This window comes from Talpa occidentalis, unplaced genomic scaffold, assembly GCF_014898055.3.
Source record: "Talpa occidentalis isolate TD23 unplaced genomic scaffold, MPIMG_talOcc4v2.1 talOcc4.15, whole genome shotgun sequence".
NCBI lineage: Eukaryota > Metazoa > Chordata > Mammalia > Eulipotyphla > Talpidae > Talpa > Talpa occidentalis.
Window position 1 is genome coordinate 791556 of NW_023601543.1, and position 19729 is coordinate 811284.

A 19729-nucleotide genomic window follows, 5' to 3' on the forward strand; every position below is an offset into this window, starting at 1 on the left:
CCTCTCTGGGCTGTCCACGGCTGTCCTTCGCCTTAGTAGAGCGGATCTGTTTGTGACCTTCCTGATCTGCAGGATGTCTTTGTATATTACCTCGAGTAGCCCTTGATCTATCAGACACATTGCAAATGTGCTTTTCTCATCCTGTGGCTTTTAAAAAAATGTTATTGGCGATGCTTTGCTTTTTAAGCAGAAGCAATCCCTTGCACCCAAATCTGAAAGTCACTTATTAACCTGATTACCTCCACAAGAAGATTAAACATTTTTGGGCCTCCCTGGTGTCGCAAGGGGTTGCAAGCTCAGCACTGTGAAGCTGTCCGTAGCCACTGCAGCACGAGTTCGATCCCCGGCCAGGGAGGTGACCCACAGGGCGCAGCAGACCTCTCCTGTCTCCCCGCTGCTCCCCTCAGCAGTGTACTTCGTCCTGCCTGTTCTGTTCCCCGCTCTGTCTTTGGTGAGTCCTCTCACCACCGCCCCCCACACACACACCTCTGGCCTGTACCCCAGCTCTTGTATGCATAAATAAATAAATCTTTTTTAAAAAGATTAAACATTTTTAGTGTGTATGTAGGTCTCTTCCTTTACGGCACTGTAGTTTCGCCTGGGTTAGCAACGTTTTCACAGAAATACTATTTTGAAAATGTGCCTAGTATATGTGCTCTTCATGCTTTTATAGTTTCATTTTTATGCTTAGTTCTGTATTGCCTCAATTTGACTACAGTTGATGATGTAAGGTAAGGTAGTGTTCTAACTTAATTTTTTAACAAACAGCTGCTTGTTCTGGATCAAATTTATTATTCTTTTTCAAATTGTTCTTAGATATTTTGCATTTTTCTTCCAAATAAACTCTGGAATCAGCTAATTTAAGATTCATGAGACATTTCTGTTGGTTTTTTAATTGGGATTTCGTTGAACTTACCTGTTACTATGCAGGGGACTGACTCGCCACAGTGCTGACTCTCCTCTAGAACAGGGATAATTGATAATCGGATTTTACTGGCATCCTATTTAATGGTTTCTGTCTGTCCCTTTGTTTTGTCAACCCTTTTAAAAATTTTTGATTAATCAAGTTCTACTTTTTATCTCCCCTTTGTTCTTTGGATGTAATGTGCCTGACATTTTTCTAATGGTTGCTTTTAATTTTTTTCACCACCAATTCTTCCTCTATCTTCTGTAATAGAACAAATGAGTCATTAGCAACTTTCAATGTCCCTCTTTCCTACTTCCTTTTCAAACAATTTAGTCCATTTGTCACTATATGTACAAACATACCTTTTAAAAGTTTAAAGCAGAGGCCAGTAAGCTTTTTCTGTGAAGGACCAGAGGGGAAATCTTTGAGACCACTTGACCTCTGTTGCAGCTGCTCAGCTTGGCCGCTGTGGCGGCACCAAACCCGCCATAGACAATAGGTGAATGAATGCAGGTGGCAGTACCAATCAAGTTTTATTTATAGACACAGAGATTGGAATCTCCTATCATTTCCATATGTCATGAAACCATCTTTTCTTTTTGTCTTTTTCAACCATTTCAAAATGTAAAAATCACCCTGACCTCACCTATACAAAGCCAGGTCAGGGCTTAGCTGCTGTTACAAGGCTTATTGCAAAAAATGACATCCCCCCGTGTCTATGCGCCAATCATTTACTCCCCAGAATCAGCCATTTTCAATCCTTTTACCTGGTTATTTATTTTTTATTTTTGGCTTTTACTTCCAGTTCTCTGAATCAGTTGTTTACAGTACCATTTCTTTGTTTTTCATATTTTAGAAAGTGTTGGCTTCACTATAAAAGATGTAGGTCTTTGGGCCTCCCCCGGTGGTACAGTGGTTGAGCACTGGGCTGCGAGGCTGCCCACAGCCTCTGCAGCACCGGTTCGATCCCTGGCTGCTGGCAAGGGTCCCACATGGCGCGCAGACCTCTCCTGCTGCGCCCGCTGCTCCCCTCAGCAGTGTATTTCGGTCCATCTGCCTGTTCTGTTCCCCGCTCTGGCTCTGGTGAATTCTCTCACCCTTCCGCGCTTCTGACTGTACCCAGTGCTTGTGTAAATAGATAAATAAATCTTTTTTTTTTAAAAAAAAGATGTAGGTCTTTTACTGCCCCCCCCCATCCTGCCAGTGTGGTGTGCAGCGATTTGGTTTCAGTCATTATCAAGTCCATGGAAAGAACTAGTTGACTTTCTGACTCCTTTCCTGTCTCCCCAATGTTTTGTTTTCCTTGAAGTTAACACTCTTTTTCCCCCACAACCCCTGATGTTCTCAGCTGCTTACAATAGGCACGTCCTACCCCAATGTCTGTGTCTCTGCGTCTTGCGTGAGACATTGAAACACATCCGTTTGCCCTCTTAGAGCACCCTCTCCCAGAGCCTTTTTATATTTTAATTTTTAAAAAGATTTTATTATTTATTTATGCATACAAGAACTGGGGTGCAGACCAGAGGTGCGGGAGCTGGTGAGAGGAGTCCCCAGAGATAGAGCGGGGAGCAGAAGAGGCGGATTCACTGAGATCCACTGCTGAGGGGAGCAGCGGGAGACAGGAGAGGTCTGCTGTGCCCTATGGGTCAGAGCCCTGGCCGGGGATTGAATTCAGGCCACAGTGGTGATAGCGCTGAGTCTTAACCCCTAGGCCACCAGGGAGGCCCTCCCTTGGAATTTCAAGGCATTATTTCTTTTGTTTTCTAGATCCCAGTGCTGTTGTTGAAAAGTCTGAAGACATCTGACTTCTGATTTTTTTTAACGCGAACTCTTTTTTTTCTCTCTGATAGTTGTTCTTGTGGCATGCTGAAGCTAGCATTCCACTATTTTCTGGATGTCATGGACACCTTTAGAAGTCAGCTTTCATTCTAAAAGTCATGGCTTTAAAGGTAATTCGCTTTTCCCCTCTGGCTGCTTTCAAGACCTTATGTCTAGATGTGGATCTACTTCTGACTTTCCTGTTTGGGACTTACCAGGCTTCCTGAATTTGTGGATTTGTGTCTCTCATCACTTTGGACTATTCTTAGTAATTATCTCTTAAAACCATCCTGCTGCCTCATTCTGCCTTCTCCCTCTGGCATGGCAATTAGAGGAATTTTTCCCTCTTGGGCCATACAGTTTTACTGGCGCTCGGGAAGAGCCAGGGGTAAGGGCCCCTACCCGGGGGATCCCTCCACAGGAAGGGGACTGGGGACTACAGGGCGTCCTGGCCCCTAGCAGCCTGTGGCAGGTGGCGATGATCTGCTAAAGCTGGGACTTGAGGTCTGTGAGTCGTTCGTGTTTGTGCCTCTGCCTCTCCATGTCAGACTCATTTGTTTGTGCTACAATAGGATTTTCTACCCTGAAAGTTCAGCTCTCTGAGCACAGAATGTGTCTGACTCCGCCACTGCTTGGGGGTGCTCAGGAAACGTGTATTGAATGAATGACTAGATGAGGACGAACTATGGGGACACTGACCTCCCTGTCTACCTCCTCTTCCTGCTTGGGAGTCAGGATACAGCAAGCCCATGGGTTCATGGGAACAAGTTTGTTCTGTACTTTACCAGAACAGTTCTTTACGAAAGGAGTCCTATAGGAGTCCAGGAACAGACAGGGCTGGTGTGGTGGGGGGCTGTGAACCTTCTGGGGGTCACAGGGCTGAAAGGAGGGGCGAGGGAAGGGAGTGCCACTGGCCCAGTCTGTGCGGGGCCCATCTTGAATGCATAGATCTTGCAAGTGGGTATATTTTTATAGCCTGAAGCAATGACCTGGCCACGTCCACCATTAGCAGCTCACCGAAGGACCCATTGGATATTGCCTTGTTTCCCAATGCAGGCAGAATACACCAAGAGCCCAAGCGCAACTCTCCCCTCCAGTGTGCCCTCAAGCCAGTCCCTGGCGCCCAGTGAGGATGGTGCCAGAAGCCACTCCAGCCTCTCCGACAGGGAGCCGGCCTGGAACTTACAGGCCAGCATCAAGCACCGCCTCCAGTACCTTTCTGAGCAGCTTCGGGTGGAGAAGGCCAGCCGGGCCGAGAACAGTGTGTGCTCCCTCAAGCAGGTGCCCAAAGCTGGCCAGCATCAGTCCCCCCCACACTCGGCAGGTCTTCAAGAAGGTGAACCAGCATGCCTCTGCTGCCCTCGCCCAGGATGCGCATCGGCTCCGCCTATGTCACCAGCTGCTCCAGGAGCTGAAGCAGGGCTGCAGGCCCAAGGGCTTCGTGCTGAGGGCGGAAAGCAGCCTGCACTCCTGGGAGCCCCCCCCACCCGACCTGTCTGACATTGTCAGACGCGTCCTGCTGGAGCCTCATTCCCTGGCTTGGCAGCCGGGCACCTCCTTGGTGCCAGAGCACACAACCTGGTTGCAGAAGATGAACCAAGAGCTGAGAGATGCCAAGGAGTTCCACCGTGGCCTCCAGGTGGCCTACAAGAGCCTGAAGGAGTGCCACCTTGAGTCGCTGCAGGTGTCTCTGGAGTTTCTTCAGGAGGAGCGGTGCAGGTGAGCAGCCCCTCCCACCAGGCGAGGGAGAGCCCCGGGCCTGTCAGTAGGGGGTGAAGGGGCAGGGGAGCTGGGCTTGCAGAGTCCGGGGTTAGTCACCATGGGGTCAAGTTGCCCTTGGCCCCTGGGCCCATGCCTGTCCCCTGACCTGCTGCTGGCAAATGAGGCTACAGCTTGGGGTCCCAGTGCCGTCGCTCTGACTGGGGGGCCAGGGGCCGGCGTAGGAGCCGCATCCCTCCGGTCCCTGTATGCTGGGATGGTGGTGGAGGGTGGGTCAGGCAGGGAACCCCATGCCTCTCGGCTCCCCGGGGCCCGAGGTGCAGGGTGGAGGACCCTTCTGAAAGTGACGGCTTTCTGAGCAATGCTCTTGCCCCGCTGTGTGCTGAGTTGACTGCATTTTTGTCTAAGGTAAGACTCAGAGCCCTCGAGGGGGAGAAAGGCGAACTCACACTCTCGAAGGAGCCTCTCCATTCCTTTTGAAGCCTTCTGGGGTCCGGCCGGCCCTCGGGTGCACGCTGCCTCCACTGGTGCCCTTGGCCTGGTGTGGCCATGAGCTCTGACCCTTCTACCAGCCCACCAGGACATGGGCCGAGGTGCTCAGCATCTGTTCCACGTCAGCACTTGTCTGCTCCATGGACCCACCACGAGCAGTTGGGAGCTCTAGGGGTGCCCGTTGTCAAGTGAGGAGACCAGTCTGAGCCATAGATATTTGCAGGTTATATCATAGGACCCGGCATCCGAAATCCCGCGGCTCTTACAGACCCCTTTACGGAAATGACATTTCCAAAGTGGGGTTTGTGGAAAACAGGAGTGGGGGCGGCAGCCCTGCCTGTGTGCACATGTTCTGTCCTGTGCGAGCCGCGGAGGTGACTGCAAGGGTCAGAGCCCCTCCCAGCACGCCCACCCCTGCGCTGTGGCTGAGCGGGAACTCAAGTCTGCTGGGAGGAATGCAGCGGGCTGCGATCCCCGGGCCCTCACTCCCTCTTGGTGGTGGGCTGCCCGCTCTCCACAGGAGATGTGCGCAGGCCACGCGCCGGAGGCTCGGAGCTGAGGGTTGGCCGGTGGCTTCCTCAATCGGGGCCGGGATGCAGGAATTCATGGCATTTAGAAAGCATACGTCTGCGAAATCTTTCTAAAACCTTTACGTAAGCTAGCTGCCCACATGAAGTGCCACCGGGTGCCCACGCTTACTCTGCCACCGACACAGCTCTGCTTCTGGACCGACAACCCTTTCTCCTCCAAGCACCTAGACCGCAAAGCCTTTTGACAAATGAGACCAATGTGTTAGTGGCGGGATACCGCCTCCCAGTGGGTGGCAGTCAAGTCCTCTGAGAAGAACCAAGTCACAGCCCCTGCGTTGGCGACAGCCCGGGGTGATTGTTCCCTCGGCGGCTCCACGCCTCTTCGCCAGCGTCACGGCCCCCAGTCAGGCTTGCGCTCTTCTCTATGTGGCGGTCCTGACTGCTGCCTGTCACTGCCGTTCTGGTTCGTCATTCCTGGTGCCTGATGAGGACCCTCGAGCTTTTGTTAATTACGAAACATTTCAGGCCCAGGCAAAACAGAGAACAGCATGACCAGCATTCTCATACCCATCCCCGGCTTCTCAGACCCTAATACTTACCATATTTGTATTAAATCTTATTTTTTTTTAAGATTTATTTATTTATACAAGAGCTGGGGTACAAGCCAGAGGTGTGGGAGGGTGAGAGAATTCACCAGAGACAGAGTGGGGAGCAGAACAGGCAGACTGACGAAGTACACTGCTGAGGGGAGCAGCGGGCACGACAGGAGAGGTCTGCCGCGCCATGTGGGAATCTCCCTGGCCGGCCGGGAATCGAACCGGCACTAGAGAGGCTGCTGCAGTCGGCTTCACAGCGCTGCGCCATGGGGGAGGCCCCAAATCTTATTTTTTTTAAAGAAAAAATATTTTTAAAAGATTCCCTTTATGGAAATAACTAAGTGCACGAAGACAGAGGAGCAGATTAGGAAGACGTGGTCTATGCGCACCCCAGCACGGCCGGGACTGGAGGTGGTGGTACTAAGCCGGAGAGACGGACGAGCTCCGGGCGACTTCATCAGCGCGGAATATAGAGCAGCGAGACAAAGGAACTGAGACAAACTGACACAGCTGAACCAAAGCAAACTCTAGGGCTCTCCCCCCGGAGGGGAGCAGAGGAGTAGGAAGCAAAGAGGAGCACCGTGATGGTGGTGGAGGACTGTGGGTGCCTTGCTGGTGGGGGTGTCTGAAGAGGTGTGAGCTGTAGCTGCCGCGCCCCGAGCAGGGTTGTGAGCCAGTGGCACTGTGATGAAAAAGAACACGGTTTTCAAAAGATGTGCCCGAAGGCCCTCATGCCCCTCCCCCGCCCATCTCTTTTGCCCACCTGGCTGCCCTCCTGCTGGCGCCCATCTTTTCCGCGAACATTGCTGGACTGGTGCTTCTGGGGTCTGGGACCCCAAAGCATGGTAGCGACGCTTGGTTTGCGTTGCCACTTTGGAGCGCAGTGGTTGGTTGCAAGAGAGGCCCAGGTTACTCGCATGATGAGCCACTGCAGGACCGTGTGGAAGGGGCGGCCTCGCACGACACCCTTTCAGTCATGATTTTCGTGCCCACTTTGCAAGAATGTCACCTCCTCTGAATGAGAAATCACCCTCATCGTCTAGGGTCGCTTTGGCGCCTCCAGATTCTGGGAGGAACCCTTTAGCTTCAACTCTCACACCACTTGGGGGCTGTCCCCACCCTTGCCCTAGAGTCCGGCCCCACAGCTGCTCCTGTGGCAGCGCTCTTCCTTGAGCGTTTTTCTGCCCGCACAATGCCCCCATGGTTACAGTTTCAGCGGCCTCCGTCCACCTAGTACTCGGTCAACTCGTCCGCGTCAGAGGAGAAGAACTTGCCGGGTGCTGGTGCTGCCAGGGCCCCAGTGCCAGCTTGCGCGCTCTTCTCCCGCCGCTTCTCCGCCTGCCATCGAACACGCCATTGGAGCTGCCGTCTCGGTCATCTTTAGTGAATTTCCCGAGTTGTGCAACTGTTACTGCAATCCACTTTTTTTGTCTCCTAACAGCTTTATTGAGACATAATTACCCTGCTGTGGGGCCCCCATTTAGGGTGCAGTCAGTGGTCGTCGTCCAGGGTCGTGCCACAGCAGCTGGCACGTGCCACGCCCACCGGCCCGCACCCTCCCCGCCCCCGGCCCCCACCCCCACTCAGCTGTTTCTGTATTTCTGATTGGCCTCACCTGAACATTTCAAATAAATGGAATCATGCAACGCATGGTCTTTTGTGACCACGCCGTCCTCGTAATCAACAGGTTTTTTCTGGAAACCTCCTGCTGCCCCGCGCTGCCCTGAAGCCCGGGTGCAGTTTAGTGGTGTGGGTGGGAGATGTAAACTGCGGTTCCCGCAGCCTCTGTCTGTGGCTGCTGTCGTCGAGCTGGTACAAAAGTGTGAGCATACAGAAAACATCTCCGGGCGTCGGTGTGTGCACTCGGGGCTCCCAGGAGGCCCTGGAGGAGGGGCAGGTTGCCTGGGGCTTGGGGGCGGCATGGAAGGTAGGTTCTGGACCCCAGCCTGGTCTCAATGTCCGCGTGAGCTCTAGGCGGGATGCTGAGGACATCACTTTCTCTTTTGCTCCGGAGACAAGCGTCTGTGGAAGAACAGGTGGACGAGCACCTGCAAGGGCACCTGGACGAGATTTACCACCTCAGGCAGCACCTGGCTGGCGCCGAGGAGAAGATGGTGTACCTGTCCTACGAGAGCAGCAAGGAAATCTGGTTGAGGGCCTTGGGCACTTTCTGAGAAATGGCCAGAGAGAAGGAGGTAGGCCAGAGAGAAGCAAGAAGGACGAAGGCCCTGTGGCGCCCTCACACCCAGAGAGGGGATCCCCCTCGGGCTGTGCCCTGCTGAGGGAACAGTGCCCAGACCCTCATGCGCTGCAGCTGGCACGGAGCCATCTGCATCACACTGTGCTCCTCTGATCTCAGTTTTCCTACTTTGGGGCGTCAGGGCCTCCTGGAGAGCCTGCTGCTGGTGTGGGGATCACCCTCTAGGGACCCCCCGCTTCTGCCCCGACCTTAACGATGTGGGGGCAGGGCTTCCTCTCCCGCATGGCGCAGCCCGCTCCTGCTCCTGGCCTTGCCTGCTCTGTCCAGGCCTCGCAGGATGAGGGACCAGGGTGTGTGGCCAGGTCAGAGGTGACTCCATCGCTGCCAGTGGGAGGCTCAGTAGCGGCCAACCCTTCCCTGTCGGGGCCTTCCTTCCTCCATCTTGCTGCGTGCCCCTAAGGACTCGGGTGAATGACACCCGGCCCCGCTGACCTCGGCGGGCGGGTGTTTCTGTCACCGGTAGGAGGTCATGGAAACGTATATGAGCCGGATCGCCAAGCTGGAGACTCTGCAGCAGGCGGCCCAGCTGCGGGGGCCGGGGCGCTTCCAGAGCCGTCCCCAGGAGCTGGTGTTCCGCGCCGTGAGCCTGCTGCTCACCCTGGTCACTGTCCTCTTGGTCCTCGTGTCCACCACCTGTGCCTGCCCTGCGCTGCTGCTCGACTCACGCCTGCGGACCTGCACCGTGCTGCTGCTGGTCGTGCTCGGGATCCTGGCTTGGCAGAAGCGACACGCTATCCTTGCCACCGATTGGCCCTCCTGGAACCCCTCCCGGTGGAGAGTCCATGCCAAGGACTCCAAGCCTCTGCCAGATGGGCCTTAAAGGGCCCGAGAAGGCCAGTTCGGCCCGCCGTCCCCCCGCCCCTGTGGCCCATCCTCGCTGCCTGACCCCCTCAAGTGCCGCAGCCCCTTGTGCCCCTTCTCACCGTCCTCCCACCCCGCTGCAGGCCTGAGGCTCAGCACAGATGACAGACTGTCGTGCGCAGCCCTGTCTCTGCGCTGCCCTCCCGCACCCCACACTGCATGCCGCGGGCTTAGGGCCCCAGACGGTCGTGCTGCCTCGTGACTCAGTGGTTTTGGTAGAGAAACTACATTTATTTTGCAGGGAAGGTGGCAAGGAGCGGAGGGTGGCTACAGCCCCTGGGTGGGGGTCGGGCTTCCGGCTTGGCTCCACACAGGCCAGCCTCGGCCTCAGCCTTAGCCTCGGGCTGTGAGCGCCTCAGGCAGGGGACACCGAAGAGACAGAGCAGGCCTCCGTTCTGGAGGCACTGGAGAGTTCAGAGCTGTCATCCACCTTCTTTCCAAAGAGCTGCAAGATGCAGTTTCGAAACTGGCAGAAATAACAGAAAGTATCACTTCGCTGTGCAGGAGGACACCCGAGGAAGTCGCCTGCACAGCTGGGCCGCAGCTGCCCGCCTTCCCCGACTCCTGGGAAAGGGGCAAGCGAGGGCATTCCCTCCCTGTGGTGGCCCTGCTCCCCTCCTGACCTCACTCACTCTCCTGGCAGCTGATGCTGCCCCCCGGGGAAATACTAAATCCCGACCCCTGCAGCCTGTGCACCCCTCGATTCCACAGTAGCCTTGACCGCCCTGACATGGTGGCCGTGATGAGGCGGCACACTGAGCGCGGAGGCCCGATCCCAGCACGGGGTCCCAGGAGGAAGGGATGGACGCGCACAGGGAAGGAGCCTCATCACGGTGAAGACAGAGACCGGGGTGGCTTGGACAAGTTCAATGCCAAGGGTTGGGAGTGGCCTGAGAGCTGCAGAAGGGTTGGGACACACCCGTCCCAGCCTCTGAAAGGGAGGTTCCCGGCCCACTCCCTGCTCTTGAGCCGGGTGATCTGACCTCAGACTGTCTGGGAGGGCTTGAGGCATTCTGGCGAGAAGGAACATGGCTGTGCCCTTGTTTCTCTGCGTGGCCTGGGCGAGGCCAAGGGGAAGCAGTTGAGCCATCTCATCTGTTCAGCCAAGAGCATCTCTGACACCAGGAGGGTCTGCTCTTGGCAGCGTGGCCCCAGATCTGAGCGTGCTCACATCTCAGGTGATGTTTCATTTCGTCCCTGTGCTAACCCTGGTGCTTCGAGGGCACAGCCCCCAGGCGTCTCCTAGCTAGCCCAGGCTTGCTCCTCACCACCTCCGGCTCCTTCCAGCCTCAAAACTCTCAGAGTGTAAAACATGATTGAAATAATAATATGAGGCTTAGGAATTCATTCCACATTTACCCGTCGAGCATCCTCTGTGCCACATGGTTCCAGAGGGGAGCAGTCGTGAACAAAAAGCACAATTCCCTGTCCTGGAGCTCCATTCCAGAAAGTTCTCACAAAGTACAACAGGAAAGGGAAGACAGGGTGGAGAGGGCATCCGTTTTCAGACATGTCCTACTGAACACTGGTGGGTGCCGAGGCTGGGCCAGCAGGGCTGGCGGAGCCACTCGGGAGGGCTGACTGGCTCTGGCCTGTGTGAGGCCCCTGCGGGACCTCTCTGGTCACTGTCCGGTCACCTGGCAGCTGTGCCTGTGTGAGGTGGCCGTGGGACACCACGAAGACTCAGCGCAAGTTGCACTTAGAAGCAGGTGAGCCTTACACGGTCCCTGTGATCTACCAAGGTGGCCTCGGAGGCCTGGCCACTGAGGCTGCCGGCGGTGGAGAGCCCGGGCGCCAAGTCTGTCCTGCACTGATCCAGGAGCTCGTGAGAGCACCTGTCAGTACGGCCTTGTGGCCTGGAAGTTGGCAAGGCTGCAGGCTGAGAGAAGAGCTGCGCTAATGAAAGTGAGAGAGGGACCTTTAGGAAATCCCAGTGCTCGTCCCAGCCGAACTCGGCCTCGAGGGCCGTGGGAGAAGCCCGGCGGCTGCTGCCAGCGGTGGCGCCTTGGGCTTGGACCGGGGCCATTTCTAGTTTGCTTTGCTGATGGTGTCTTACCTGCCGGTTCATAAAGACATAGATAATGGGGTTGTAGATGGTGGCACTTTTGGCAAAGTAGGCTGGCAGGGCAGCCACCAAAGGGTGGAAGGAGTGGCCAGGGTGGGCAGTGGCAAAGCAGGCGAAGAAGGTGTAGGGCCCCCAGCAGACGCAGTAGGCCAGCACCATCACCACCACCATGCGCGTCACCTCCTTCTCGGCCTTCTGGGTGGACTCGGATTCTTTCTGCTGCTTCGCCACCTGGGGGAGACAAAGCGGCAAAAGGACAGTGAGTACAGGAGGCCCCTAGGACTCTGTGGCCCAGGGGACTCGATGATGACATGGCTGTTGCTCTGACACTAGTGTGTGTGGGGGCATGAGAGGCGGGTGGCCATGGGCAGGGGAGTTGTGGGAGAAGGAAAAGGGCCTGCTTACTCCAGCACCCCTGCCAGCCAGCATCCAGCTCTCAGCAGTGACCCTTCAGCACTGGTGGGGGGATCGCAGGCTGATGCAGCTGGGGACGTGCGCTGGGAGCATGTGGTGTCCGTGCGTCCTCCCCAGGAGGGGCCTTAGCGCGGGCTGGGCTGGTCGTGCGCACAGACAGTCGCGCGCAGGAGACCCCACCCCCGCCTGCAATCAGCAGGCACTTGGGGATGAGGCTCATTGCAGTTGACAAAGGGACAACTTCCGTTTGTGTGCAGGGGGCCACAAGGGGGAGCTATCAGTACCCCAAGACCCAATCCCGTCTCTGCCTGGCTCTGAAGAGTTCCCCAGCCTGTAGGGCACCGGGTGGCTGTGAACAGGATCGACTTCTGGGGAAGGAAGGTGGAGAGTGGGTGTGGGGTGCAACTATGTGATCCAACATTACCTCAAAATTTTTTTTAAATAAAACTCAATTTGTAGATTTCACTTGTGGATCTGGCTGGTTGCACTCCGTGCTGTGGGGGATGCAGAAACCCCCCCTCCCCTCGCCAAACCATCCTGGGCCTGGAGGAAATGCAGCTCCCACCCCTCCACGGGCCCCCAGGAAGGGGCACGGGCCAGGACTGAGCAAACGCGCAGGCACGCCTGGCCTGTGAGCGGGAGAGCAGGCGGCCGGGGGGGGGGGGGGGGGCTGGGGCTTACCGCGCGGATGGCCAGCCACACCCTGAGGTAGCAGAACACGATGACACTGAGCGGGGCGATGCAACAGGTCACCATGAGCACGACCATGTACGACTGTGCCCCGGGGTATGAGCTGCCACTGAACACGTCGGGGCCGCACGAGGTCTTCAGGCCGTGGGGCCAGTACCTGGAGGGGCACCACAGCCGGTCCTGATGGGCCCTGTCCACCCGGCACACCGCAGACATGGGTAGGGCCATGGGGTCTTTGCCGACAGGACATTTCCCCCACATGAGTGAACCATTTCTGAGTGAAAGATTCAGGGACTTTCCGGGCACCCGGTGTTTTGCAGCTAGCCGCTCTGTCTGGTTCCAGAATAGTTCATCTTCCCCAGAGGAGAGCCCTAGGTTTTGGTAGTTCCTTGACCGTGCGTCGAGCTGACATCCCCTCACATGCCGCGGCTGCAAGGCCTGCCAGTGGTGGCGTCAAGGGACCGCCACCTCCATGTGGTTCTAGCATCGTTTCCTGGGGTCAGCTAGGCAGAGGGGCTCACGTGGCTCACCTCACTAATCCTGTTGTGGGTATGTGGTGTGCAGAGGGCTGGGGACCAACACAGGCATTTGCAGGCCGCTTTCCCCAAATGATGACAGTTTCCCACAGGGCGTCCTCACAGGCTGCAGCACAAGACTGTGCGGCGCAGTCTGGCTGTCCGGGCCTGCCCTCTCAAACATCCGAGTCGCTTACTCAGAAATGTGGCTCTTCTTCCATAGTGGGCTGGCCAGGAGACAGATGACACGCAGCCCAAGCGGTCTCAGAAAGTGGGGGAGACACCCCCACAGTGTTTGAGCAAAGGGCCTGGGGCAGCAGGGGTGCCAGGCCGTGGCTTGCAGATAGCCACCCTGTGCCGAGCTAGGCCTTCCTGCCTGCGTTCCCAGAGAAACAGGCCTTCCCGAGGCCCAGAGCCCCAGGCCCAGCTCTGTGTCTTGTTGCCACAGACCCTGTGCTCACAGGCATGCAGGCTCAAAGGGGCCTCAGGAAGAGTTGGGGCCACCCTTCCTTCATTCATGGGGCCACAGAGGTCAGAGACAGTTCGTGACTGATTTACTTGCCCTGAGGCCACAAAGGGAACTGGGGGTCTGAACCTCTTGGCTATGTCCTAAAGCAGCTACATTTGTGGCACCCTGGCATCCTTACCTGCTCCAACCAAAGATGGGCGGGGCAGTCCACACAGCAGACCAGACCCAGGAGAAGGCGATGCCCGCTGTGGCCAGCTTGGCGTCACACCTCGCGTTGCCAAAGGGCTTGCATACCACCAGCCACCTCTCCCAGGAGATGATGGCAAGGGACCAGAGGCCTGTGACCCCTGCACGAGAGCAGATGGAGAGGGACCCCAACGTCGCGCCTTCCCTCCAGACCAGCCAGCAATCGCCAGGGTCAAGGGGCACCCCCACCCACCTGCCAGACCTAACATCTGGCAGTGTCTTCAGGTCCGGGCAGCGGTCTCGGCCATTCCCTTTTCTCATATCTACTTCCCACGCCTCCTCCTCCCGCCAGGCCCCAGCTCTCCTGCCCCCTTGGACTTGGCCCCCCCTCACGCCCGCCTGCCCCACCACCGGGCTCGCTGGGGCCGGCTCCCCGTGCCGCAGCCCTCCCTTCCCGCAGAGCCTCAGGGGCACTCCTGCCGCAGCGCGGCAGAGCTCTGGGCATGGGTTCTGTCCGTTGTTTCTTGCCTCCCAGCCTGGAATCTTTTATATACATATATATATATATATTTTTTTTTTTTTTGTGGGACCCTCGCCGGTGGCCGGGCATCGAACTGGTGCTACAGAGGCTGCGGGCAGCCTCGGAACCCAGCGCTCAACCGCTGCGCCACCAGTGGAGGCCCCCAGTCTGGAATCTTGACGCTGGGACCCGAGGACCCATCGAGTGCTCTCCCTGGCCTCCTGCCTGCGCCACCCCAGCGCAACGAAGAAGGCACAGGCCATGCGAAGGCCCTGCCCTTGTGCGCCCGTGAGGCCCTTCGGTAAGTACGTGTCCTCTCAGCTGCCGTCCTTCCGCTGATGCCATCACACCACTGCCCCCCACACCAGGGTGACCTTGCGGAGGTGCTGTCATCTCAGCCCGGAGCAGGAGCATGTGACGCGCCCCTCCCCACGCCCCTAGCCACCGCCCTCCCGCTCCCAGGGTGCCCAGCCCCGCCACCTGCAGCTGCTCAGGGTCTGGCTTAGACTCCGAAGGCCCGTGCCGGAGCCCTGGGTCAGCAGCCTGCACTTGAAATCGTAGACATCTAACGAAGCGCTATGAGGCTAGGTAATTCTTATTACTTTCATAACTATTTCGAAGTCATTGGCTTCCCGTGCAATCATTTGATTCTCGTCCACATTTGCAAGTTTTGCCGCCATTTTTAACGATGGGAAATGGAGGAGGAGCCGAATGGTAGAGTCAAAGTGGGGCGCCCCCTCTCCAGGCCCCTCCTGTTTGTGTCTGTCTGAACTGGAGAGGCGTTTGGATGGCATGGAGACAAACCCCAGTTAGATGTGGGAACTGAATAACTCACGTGTGGTGATCTGGTGGCCAACCCTGAGGAACTTTCCAGAAGAGAGCAGCCACAAGCCCCTGCTGCTTTGAGGCTGGTGGGCAACTGGAGATGGGCTCTCGTGCCCAGTGCCACGGCTCTGCAGCCCCTGTCTTCACCGCGGCCCTCTGCCCTCATCTTGGGATGTGGTGCGGGGCCTTCCTGCCAGGACCTCACTCTCATCTGGCCTGCCTGTCCCCTTCTTCGTGGGCCTGCCTCCTGACACCCCACGTGTGATAGATCTGGCTCCAGCTCTGGCTCCTCATGCAGCCTTGGCTTGGGTCTCCCCTCCACCTCCTGCTCCCCTCCCCTCTTGCTGATTCAAGATCTGGCTACACCGTCACTTTCTCCTGCTACACATGCCCCAGGATGATTCGGGGCTCCACATGGCTCCTCTCTGGATCAGGCCCACTCTCGACAGGACCCAGGACCCACTCAAGGCTGCACTCCGTACTTCTTGGCCGGTGTGGCTGCCCCAGGGAGCCGGGCTCGAGGGCTGGCGGAGATGGGCCAGGGCTGGGTCTAAGCGTCTCTACCTGCGGCGAAAGCTCTGGTGACGTTTGCTGCTTTCCCTGAGAGAAGCAGACGTGGAGGGCGTGCTGTTGGGCACCCAGAGCGCCCCTCTCCCGCACTGCTCAGATGTCACCACCCTTCCCCCCCTCCCAGGCTCTGTCTGCCCCAAATTGCCTATCCCCAGGCAGAGGCCATTCCAGAGCAGACACTCAGGGTGTTCGGGCCAAGCAACCAAGCAAATGTCAAGTGGGCCCGACAGACCCCTCCCTCCCCGGCGGGCGCGGCCTAGCTCCCCCAGCAGATCCGTTTCTCCTCGACGTGGCGCGTGGCACGGTGGGCGGGGGTCCCGTGCCTAGGCCGCAGCGGCTTACCACACAGGGAGACTGTGTAGCCCTCCAGCACGCACAGAGGGTGGCCCAGCACGAAGTAGCCACAGATCTGGTTCACCACGCTGATGGTGCTGGCGACGATGGTCTCTGCCAGGTCGGCGACCGCCAAGTTCACCAGGATCCAGTTCAGAGGATGGCGCAGCCTCCTGAACCTCACAGTGGCTGCCAGCACCAGCCCATTGGTGAAGACCGAGGAGATGACCACGAACACCATCCAGGCGCTGGTGAGGTGGTACACCCACCTGGGAGCGATGTGGTAATTGGGGCCTTCAAAGGGGCCTGGGGGCGGGAGGCACAGAGTACCGGCAGGTGGGCAACAGTGCCCAGCTCCCATCCCCAGGGGGCCCCTTCCTGGCCCTGTCCCGCAACCACCTTCCCTTGATCCTGCCTCTCAAGCCAAAGGCCTTGGCCTGCTGGCCACCTCCAGGGCACCTTTGAACTTAACAAAGCTCCTGGGCTGCACCACCGGTTTCCCTCACCGGGGAGCAGCTCTCATCCATCCCCCAAGTTGGGTGCAGCCCTCAGAGATGAGGGGGTGAGTGTACTGTGGGTTGGATTGTGTCCCCCAAAAAAAAAAAAAAACAACACAACGAAGTGAAGGTCCTAACCCTGAGGACCTCGAGGGAGGTCCTTTCTTGGGGAAGGGTCTGGACGGAGGTGACAGGTTAGAATGGAGCCATTGCGGGGGGGCCCTAATCCGATAGCACTGGGGGTCCCCATCGAAGGAACATGCACGCAGAGCAGGGTGGAGGCGGAGAGCAGGGTGACAGTTCCCCAAGCCCAGGATTGCCACCGGTTGTCAGGAACACCCGGGAACTGGGCCAAGGTCTCCCTCACCGCTTCCGGGAGGGTCCACCCTCCCGCTGACCCTGGCTTGCGGGCTGCTGGCCTCCAGCACCAGGCAGTGGTGTGTCGCTGTTGAAGCCCTTGGTTTGCGGCGCTTTTTTAGGACAGACCCAGGAAAGACACCCCCTGTCCTCTGGCACAGAGGCTCTGGGCTTGTTGGGGTGGGAAGGACCTTTCGCTGGGACCCATTTGGATGAAAGCATGGGTGCAGTGCTCCTGCGGCGCACGCTCCGCTTGTGTGTTATGAAAACCCAACTCAAAGTAGTTTAGGAATAATGGGAATTTCTTGGGTCCCATGGTTGAGGGGAGACATGCACTCCTAGTACTACTGGACTCCACAGCCCCACAGCCCCATGACACTGCAGCACTTGGTCTCCCTAACTCAGCTCTGCACCCCGCTGTGAGGGGGGCTCATGGAAACTCACATCTGCAGCTGCACTCGATGGCACGGACTCTCCATGGGCAGACCTGCATGGTGCCCGAGAACAGAAGACCCCCACATTGCCAGCAGGTCCTCCCCAGCCTAGTGTGACAACTGCAGCTGAAACGGGGAGGTGTCTGGAACCCCCAGGCTGCGGGCAGCGACAGGGCACTGGGACAGAGGTGGGCCGCTGGGGTGTCCTTGCCAGACAGAGCCCGAGGAAGGGGAAGGGCAGGCACGCTGGGAGTGTGTGGGCCACAGGGGAGGTGCTGGGCCTGTCCCTCCCTCCTGAAAGTTCCAGACTAATCCCATGAAGAAGGGCAGTGAAGTCCCCTTTCATCCGAGACAGTCCTGCCTGCTTTCTAGATTTTAATTGGGAACCTGATAAATATTTTGTTACATAATCATAAGCCAACATTGAGTTGTTAAAAGCAATCACAAAAAATAAAAAATACAACAAACGGGCCGACAGCATGAGAATGGCACAACGGCAAAGCGAGGGCCGAGCCCTCGGGCCGTGGGAAGACGCGGCCTTGACTGGGCGGCCTTGCCGGCGCACACGCTAAAGACGACAGGACCTGGCCAGATGTTAAGCTTCGGGCAGTCCTGTTGCTCGCCATAGTGAGGTGTGTGTGTTGAGATAAAGCGGATGACAAACTCAATGTCATCTGAACCCTGATTCTCCCCAAAGCCCTTGAGAACAGGGTCCCTGGCGGCAGAGACGGGGGACACAGAGGTCACACCCCCAGGGCCCCACTAGGGAGCACGGCAGTTTTCTTGAAGCAGGAGAAATCGAAAGAGAGTAATCCTTTCTCCTGCCTTTCCCCTGTGCGCTGTACCCCTGGGGAGTACAGCTATCAGCACCCCAGGACAGAGGCTGCCCTCCTAACAGGCAAATCCGATCTGCCACCACCAGCGCTTCAGATCACTGGCAGTTTGCAGAAGGTGGAATAAACGAGGTGGAGGGGCACGTGAAGTTGCAGAGTCAAAAGTGGGGAGTCCAGGGACAGAATACTTGTTTCCTTCAACAAATAAATTGCCAGGACTTTGAGGGACCCGCTAAACAGGACAGCGCATGCGCGTTTGTAAGCACGCGCTAGGTGGTTCCCCGCGCTCCAAGCGCTGCTACCCTTTGAGGCGCGACAATGACATGCTGGGGTGTTTTCAAAGAGGCCTTTCCCATTAGAGGCACCGTCTAAAGATTTACAGAGCAAACCATGTGAGGTTTTGGGTCTGCTTCCAGAAGCCAGGAGGAGGTGCGTGGAGGGGCGGACCCCAGGGTCCATTAGACTCTGCCCTCTACTCTGGAAGATACTTGAAATTTTGAAAAAGAAAAGCAGAAAAAGAAATGTCAGATGTGGACAGAGCCCTGGGGTCTCCAGGGAGCCCCTTCAAGGAGAGCCATGTAGCAGGTCTGCCAAAGACCGGGGTGGGGGGCGGGGGGGTTGGTTGTCATGCCCAGGTCAACTTCAGGGTTCTCAACCAGTGGGCTCAGGAAACCCGTCGCTGCTCATGGCAACAGTTTTGATTCACAGGACGGACCCAGAGCCGGTGTCACTAGTGTCCTTCACTCTTTGACCAGCTCCATGCAAAGCCTTGCAGTGGGTCACCCCCAAAGGCAGACCTTGGGCCGCTTTAAGGAGGTTCTCAACTCTCTGTGGGCCTGGCCCTCTCTCCCAGGGCCACTCTCAGGAGAAGGGTGCCCGTGAGCCTCCTGCCCCAGAATGTGTGGCCTCTTGGGCGGGTGGGTGGATGCCGGGCCCGAGGGGCCACTCTGGCCTGAGGTCCCAGGAAGGCCGCTCCAGCCAGCACGACCCAGCTTCCGCAGCTCCCGCCTGCTCACCTCTCGTTGCATTGCTGTTGGTGTAGGTAAAGATGCTCCCCAGGGTGCTGTCCTCCAGGCCGGCGTGTGGCTGTCCGCCCGTGAGCCTTTGGGGAACCCACTGTTGGGCCATGGCTCTGAAAAGCCCTGTCCTGGATGGCCGCCAGCCCTGGCACTGCCGGGGTGGTGGTGGGGCACAGCACTTTATAGAGCCTGCAGGATCAGCCCAGCACTCCTCACCTTAGACGCTCCCAAACCCTTTGTTATCTGATCTCTTAATTGGGCCGGGACTTAGACCTCCACCCCCCGCCCCTGCCTCCTGGTTCCTAAGGGCAGCTCAGAGGGATTTGCTGGGGACCAAACTCGGGGCGATGCTGTGGGAGGTGCTGGGATCTCCCTCCCTCCCTCCTACTGGCAACACCCACTAGAAGGTTAGGAGACTGAAGGGGCCTGGAGGAAGCAGCCTGACGAGGTCCTCCTTTTGCTCTGCTTCTCCCAAGAGCCCTGGGGCGTGGTGGTCCAGGAGGCGGTGCAGGACTGGACTGAGGCCTGGAGCCAGCATCCTCACGGCCCAGCCAGCTCCACCTTCTCATTGGGCCCAAATGGACGCAAGTGGCGCCCGTGGGGGCTCCTTCCCAGGAGGGCTTACAGGAGTGTGCCTGGAGGCCCCCCGTGCATCCCGCTCCCTGCTCCTCTGCCTCCCTGGCGCAGACCCTTTGGGCTGCAGGTGCCTGCCCTGGAGCCCCGCCTACCCCTACCTGAGGGCCATGCACTCAGATTCCACCTGCTCAAATCTTCCTCTTCTGAGTTCATGACCTTTCCTTGATTGGCCCCTCTAGATTG

At 57.6% G+C, this 19729-nt stretch overlaps 2 protein-coding genes across 2 annotated transcripts; one reads left to right on the forward strand and one right to left on the reverse strand.

Moving 5' to 3' along the window:
- The first annotated feature begins 3775 nt into the window (after positions 1–3775).
- On the forward strand, positions 3776–8236 carry TEX28 (testis expressed 28). Its single transcript, XM_037512774.1, has 3 exons — positions 3776–4006; positions 4050–4444; positions 8077–8236. The coding sequence occupies exons 1-3, from the start codon at positions 3776–3778 to the stop codon at positions 8234–8236; spliced, it is 786 nt and encodes a 261-aa protein (XP_037368671.1).
- A 1285-nt stretch (positions 8237–9521) lies between these two features.
- On the reverse strand, positions 9522–19019 carry LOC119246480 (long-wave-sensitive opsin 1). Its single transcript, XM_037512842.2, has 6 exons — positions 18908–19019; positions 15780–16076; positions 13515–13683; positions 12344–12509; positions 11240–11479; positions 9522–9649 (listed from the first exon to the last, which is right to left on the reverse strand). The coding sequence occupies exons 1-6, from the start codon at positions 19017–19019 to the stop codon at positions 9539–9541; spliced, it is 1095 nt and encodes a 364-aa protein (XP_037368739.1). The 3' UTR covers positions 9522–9538.
- Positions 19020–19729: the final 710 nt, after the last annotated feature.

What these genes read in the sequence shown, in the direction of transcription:
- TEX28 (XM_037512774.1), top strand. Translation starts at nt 3,776, where the DNA reads ATGCAGGCAGAATACACCAAGAGCCCAAGCGCAACTCTCCCCTCCAGT. An exon ending in GTGTGTGCTCCCTCAAGCAG is followed by an intron (nt 4,007 to 4,049) that starts GTGCCCAAAGCT and finishes CACACTCGGCAG; the next exon opens with GTCTTCAAGAAGGTGAACCA. An exon ending in CTTCAGGAGGAGCGGTGCAG is followed by an intron (nt 4,445 to 8,076) that starts GTGAGCAGCCCC and finishes TTTGCTCCGGAG; the next exon opens with ACAAGCGTCTGTGGAAGAAC.
- LOC119246480 (XM_037512842.2), bottom strand. Translation starts at nt 19,019, where the DNA reads ATGGCCCAACAGTGGGTTCCCCAAAGGCTCACGGGCGGACAGCCACAC. An exon ending in CAACAGCAATGCAACGAGAG is followed by an intron (nt 16,077 to 18,907) that starts GTGAGCAGGCGG and finishes TCCCGCCCCCAG; the next exon opens with GCCCCTTTGAAGGCCCCAAT. An exon ending in CTACACAGTCTCCCTGTGTG is followed by an intron (nt 13,684 to 15,779) that starts GTAAGCCGCTGC and finishes GCTCTCGTGCAG; the next exon opens with GGGTCACAGGCCTCTGGTCC.